This window comes from Microtus ochrogaster, chromosome 8 (genome assembly GCF_000317375.1).
Source record: "Microtus ochrogaster isolate Prairie Vole_2 chromosome 8, MicOch1.0, whole genome shotgun sequence".
Lineage (NCBI taxonomy): Eukaryota > Metazoa > Chordata > Mammalia > Rodentia > Cricetidae > Microtus > Microtus ochrogaster.
In genome coordinates this window covers 15,394,270-15,400,269 of record NC_022015.1, presented here as the reverse complement: position 1 = coordinate 15,400,269, position 6,000 = coordinate 15,394,270, and the positions used below count along the sequence as shown (strand labels likewise).

The 6,000-nt window shown below is 40.6% G+C and overlaps 1 protein-coding gene across 1 annotated transcript in view; it reads left to right on the top strand.

Annotated features, from left to right (window-relative positions):
* LOC101981541 (ATP-binding cassette sub-family A member 3-like) overlaps positions 1 to 6,000 on the top strand; it is a 109,559-nt gene that overhangs the window by 23,254 nt on the left and 80,305 nt on the right. The window contains exons 7-10 of the mRNA XM_005351177.3: positions 1,493 to 1,609; positions 1,929 to 2,046; positions 2,305 to 2,478; positions 5,785 to 5,966. Coding sequence (XP_005351234.1) covers positions 1,493 to 1,609; positions 1,929 to 2,046; positions 2,305 to 2,478; positions 5,785 to 5,966 — 591 coding nt within the window. The remainder of the gene's footprint in view (positions 1 to 1,492; positions 1,610 to 1,928; positions 2,047 to 2,304; positions 2,479 to 5,784; positions 5,967 to 6,000) is intronic.

Genomic DNA, 6,000 nt, shown 5'->3' with positions numbered 1-6,000 from the left:
TGTGTGTGTGTGTGTGTGTGTATTACTTGACACAAGCTAAAATTGTTTGGGAAGAGGGACTTCCATCTGAGAAAATGCCTCCATAAGATTGGCCTATAGGCAAATCTGTGGGGCGCGTTTTCATGATTGATGGGGGAGGGCCCAGCCCATTGTGGGTGGTGCCACCTATGGACAGGTAGTCCTGAGTTGTATAAGAAAGCAGGCTGTGCAAGCAATGGCAACAAGCCAGCAAGTAGCACTCTGTAGTTTGTTATTTTTTATTCTACTTTTTAGGACTTTTGAGGGGCCTGCCACCCAGCTCCCAAATAAAACACAGGGAGTCATATTCTTTCTCATAAATGCCTGACTAGCTTGGCTTGTTTCTAGCTCCTTCTTCTTATCTTAAATTATCCCAACTACCATTTGCCTCTGAGGCTTTTCCTTTCTCCTGTCTGTATGTCTTACTTTCGCTCTTACCTGCAGCCAGTCTGTGATTGGTTGGGTGGCTTGGCGGCTAGGGGCTGGCCCCCATTGTCCTCCTCTTGTTCTCTGGCTCTGCCTTCTTTTCCTCCCAGATTTCTCTTATTTACTCTCTCTGCCTGCCAGCCCCGTGTAGCCTTTTTCCTGCCTCGCTATTGGTTGTTCAGGTCTTTATTAGATTATTAGGTGTTAACAAATGTAACACATCTTAAAATATTCTACACCAGCACCCCCAAGGACTCTGCATCAGCTCTTTCATCCAGTCCTCTCCAAATTCCCTCAGTGATGGAAGTATAACCTGAGAGGCGTTAGCTAAAATCAACCCTTTTCTTCCCTAAGCTGTTTTTGGTTGTGGTATTCTATCACAACACTAGAAACCCAATGATCTTAACAACTGGGCCATCTCTCTAGGCCCCTGGACACTGTAAGATGAAGCAGCTCTAGTCAGTGTTGACTTGAATAAATGTGGCTTCGTGCCCATAAGACTTTATTTATAAAAATTTAAGATGGTAATCAACTCACGGGTCATAATTGGCCTTGCCCTGCTCAAATCTACAATGGAATTGAAATGTAATTATTTCCTAGAAGCAGATATAATGAAAAGAAGATTAATCTTGCTTATCTGTTTTTTCAAGACAGAGTTTCTCTGTGTAGTTCTGGCTGTCCTGAAACTCACTCTATAGACCAGGCTAGCCTCAAACTCAGAGATCTGCCAGCCTATGCCTCCCCAGTGTTGGGATCAAAGGTGTGCACTTGGATTTTAATTTTTAGTTTTTAAAGGTGTTTTTTATCTCAGAATCAGAACTTGCTAAGTCTTAGGAGAAAACAACAAATTCTGCACCCAGAATTCTGGGTAGAAATTACACCTCTCATTAGGTACAAAGTTTTAGGTAGGTCATTTGGCTATTACGAGGCCTGGTTTTCTTTGTCCATAAACGGGGATGTGAGATTCAAGCCATGGAGGTAATTTATGTGTGGAGGCATTTTGAAATGTGTTTTTTATGACACTTGGCTTATGTTGCTTCTCCTTCAGGAATACCAGCTCATGGTAGGACTCAGCAATGCTATGCTCTGGTTCTCGTATTTTGTCACCTTCTTGTTGATGTATTTGATTATCATCTGTTTGTTGTGTGGAATTTTATTTCTCAAGGCAAGTATCCACGTGTATGCAGCACACCACCGCTTTCAGAGGGAGGAGAAGTAGAGGTGTGGGCAAAGTGTATTAGTTTGCTGAAGAAGAGTAAATGCGTTTTGCCCTGACTCCACTGTGGACGTTCAAAAGATCTAGTCGATCAGAAGGTGAAAAAGAGACTAGGTGACTGTCCCTTCTGTAGGCAATGCCTTCAAAATCTCTGAGTGGCTTGATTCACTTCACTGGGGCCAGCCCTTCGTATTTTCCTTTACTTTCGTGCCTTTTTTTCCTCATCACTTCACTTGGGATTAAACCAGCTTTGTAATTATGTCATCAGATTACACACGAGCGAGTCTTTCAACATAGCGACCCGCTGTTCATTGCCTTCTATTTCCTGTGTTTTGCCATCTCCTCAGTGTTACTTGGCTTCATGATCAGCACACTCTTTGACAGAGGTGAGTCGGAGGCGCCTTCCATGAGACATCCTGAGAGTTGACTGAGAGGGACCCTCAGTTTCAGATGCCACTGATCAGTTTCAGGAACACATCTTCTCATACTGTTCATTTAAGTCAGAGTCTCTATGGGGCCCCTTCTGTGCACTAGGCACAGTGCAAGATGCAGGTGATGTGGGGGTGGCTGAAAGAGTTCCCCCTCTTTGTTTCTAGCTGCTGCAGCTTGTGTCAACTAACCATCTTTTCCTTCTCCCTTTGCAGCGTCTGTGGCCTCTTCCATTGCAGGTTTCCTCCACTTTCTCACATTTTTTCCTTACTTAATCATAGCTCAGAGGTATGGTCAGACAAGCCTCGGGGGGAAGCTGGCTCTCAGCCTCATCACAAACACAGCGCTAGCTTTCGGGGCTGACTTAATATGCAAGATGGAAATGAAAGGTAAGTCTCCCCTGGTGGTAGCACCTTCATTAATTTGCAACCTGGAAGGAAAGGACCGGACATACAGGGGTGGGGGAGAGCATGGGTCAAGTGTGTTTGAGTGGTCTCTCATACAGGCTTTATCATGAAGCATTGTGTTGTGTGTATTATGCATGTACTTACTGTGGACATAAATATACATGTACAGGAGAACTAAAAATTACATAAGCAATATTACAAGTAATATATTAGGTATTTAGGTTTGTGTGCATATGCATATCTATGTCTCCTCTAGGGGATAATTTTGTCACCCCAGACAACAGAAGCTTGTCACACTGAAAGGTGTCAGTGTTTCACCACTGATATGATTTGAGCTTTTTCATAGATTAATTTATCCCACTGAGAAAAATCCAAATAGGGTTATGGTCTATCAAAGAATATGCTTAAGTGTTTAGCTTTATTTAGAATGATGGTAAGTGGCATTGTGTTTTCATTCTTTGTTATTCTTAGTACAATGGGCTTTGTGTTTTAATCTTGCATCCTATAACTGGAGAAGTTTCTATGATTCTTTTTGTGATGTCTTTGTTTAATTTTGGTATATTGTCATAATGGTGACCTTATATATTGACATAGGAATTATTTCATTCTTCATCTGGTTTCTTTTTGGAAGAGTCTGAGAAAGACTGGTGTTAATTATCCTTTAAGTATTTGGTAAGGTACACAGTGAAAACATACATGCTTAGATGTTTCTTTGCTGAACTTTTATTGTTCTTGCTCTTTACAGATACAGCCTGTCTTAGGCTTTTACTGCTATGCTAAAACACCATGGCCAAGACAGCTCACAAAAGGAAGCATCTCTGGGCTTACGGTTTCTGAGGGTTAGGGCCCATGAGGGCAGAGCAAAGGCATGACGGTAGGATGAGAGCTCACATCCTAAAGCTGCAAGCAGAAGCCAGGCACAGTCAAGATGATGGGAGGCCTTGGAAGCCTCAGAACCCACCTCTGTGACACACCTCATCCAGCAGGGCCGCATCCCCTAACTCTTTCTAATCAGTTCCACCAGTGGGGACCAGGCATTCAAACATGAGCCTCTGGGGCCATTCTCATCCAAACCACCACATAATCTCTTTGCGGATCTTTCAACTTTTCTGTTTTTATTTTAATTTCTAATATATATTATTTATATAAATCAATAGGATTGTGATATTTCTATACTTTCATGTATCATGATTTGATGGTCATTGATTTCCTATCCTATCTCAATTCTTCCTGTTGCATAGTTCTTACTATCTTGTAGCTTTTTTTTTTTTTTTAACTTTCAGGTCATCTTTTTTCACTGTTCCCACGTATTACAAAATATATTGCCTTTACACTTGTGTCTGGCTCATTTTACTTAGCAAGATAACTTCTAGCTCCACCCAGTTTACTGCAAAGGAAGATTTCATTCTTCTTTATTTCTGAATAATGTTCTACTGTGCATGTCGGCCAATGTTCTTTATCCCCTTGCCTTGTGACAGGCATCTAACTTATTTCATATTTTGTATATTTTTAATAGTCTCAACCTGGACTTCAGTTTGTATCCATACCTCTGAGTGGGATTGCTGCTAGTTCTTCCATATTTCCATCATTCTGTCCCCTCTGTCGTCTAGAGTTTCCTCCACGAAACCTACTTTCACTCCACTTAGTTTCTCTCTGTGTGTTACTTGGTCCTTATCTCGTGCATGTTTTAATATTCTCTATTTGTCCTGGATTTTCAAAGATCTAACTGTAAAGCATTTCAGCGTGGTTACTCTGGAGGAGTGTAATTTATTTTTGCTGTTCTAAGTGCTTCCTGTACCTTAAAAAGTCTACATTTTTACCAACATTTGGATGCCTTGGGGTATTATTTCATTGACTAGACCTTTTGGATCCTCAACCTGTAGCCCTTCTCCCCTGGAAATGCTGATTAGACAGATATTTGGTCATTTGGTGATGTCTTGGAGATCTTGTGTTTTGTTTTTGTTGTTTTTCAAAGTCTGATAATCTTTCTTCTAACTGATCTGTCTGTTGAGGCTTTTATGCTTGATTTACAGAGCTTCTAATTTTAAAGGTTTCTCTTGAATTCTGTTTCAAAATTGCGAGTTTTTACTACATTTCTCATTTATATTTTGAATTATCTTCCTTAATTCATTTGACTATCTTTTTTCACTAGCCTCTTTTAAAATCATTCCATTGAATTCTTCATCTGGCATATCACACACTTCGATATCTTTGGGACCTGTTACTAGTTATTCACTTTAAGGAGTGTGCTGTCTCATATATATTTTCATTTTTCTTGTCAGTACAGCTTTTACTTTTACCCAGCAGTAACTTCCAATCTCCTACATGCTAGCCTGGAAAACAGAAGTTGAACCTTGTTTCTTCTTACTGACGAGTAGAAGTTTATATGTATTCTTGGTTGTTGTCATGATGATTTGCCTTAGAGAACGGGGGTACTGCTGTCTTGCAACACAGATATTTGTATTAATGGTTCTATGATTTTGTGTGATTGTTTACGTCCCTGTAACTTTTAGTTGGACTTGGCTAGAAGTCTCTTTCCATTACTGTTTTCTTCTTTTTCCTCCTGGGCAACCTAAATGTAAGGGCATCACCAAATAACAACTCAACAGCATGTGTCTCTAGAATGCAAGGGCAATTTCTTCCTTATTTAATCTCAAAGCAGCTGGGAATGGTGGGAGTTTCTACAAACACTGTGGTCAGCACAATGTTGATATGCAAGAGGCAAGATGGAAGTCTGGTTCAACAAGACTCAGTAGCCAGTGTTGGTTCAAACTTCAAAAATCTGACCCTGGCTAGTTTATTTTAGGCAAATTTAAGCACAGCAAATTTGGAATAAAATTTCCTGGTGATAATGAACTCAATCCCTGTTCATAAAAAGCTTAAGACATGACTACATTGAAACTGTTGTAAAGTACAAGTGATATCTTCCATATTCCAGGATAGTTTCTGTTAACTAAGAAAGCAGACAATGCTCATGATACGGGTCTGGAGGAAGAGAGTGCTATAGATTGACTGAGATGAACAGTCTCAAGATAAGGGTCTGAGGGAGCCAGTGTGGGCTAGCCATAGAGGTAGCGCACAGGGCACCATGCTATTAGCCATTTTCATTCCTAGTTTTTTGGGAGAACAATAGGTTATATATCTGCTTCTTTAAGAGTCAATACTGCATGTTTAACATTTCTGGTTTTCCTTGTGTTTATCTGTGAACCCGAGGACCTACATGCCTTGTACATGTTTGCTTCAGCCATTGTTGGACATCTGAAATAACTGTCTTCCATTTTGTTTCAGGGCATGGTGCTCAGTGGTACAACATCGCTACAAAAATAAATGCCGATGATGACTTAACTTTGGCTCATATAATAGGAATGTTTTTATTTACTGCTTTTCTGTATGGCATTGTGGCCTGGTACATAGATGCTGTCTTTCCAGGGAAGTATGGTATACCTAAGCCCTGGAACTTTTTCCTGCAGGTGAGTGCACCTTCACACACGTTGTTTAGAACCC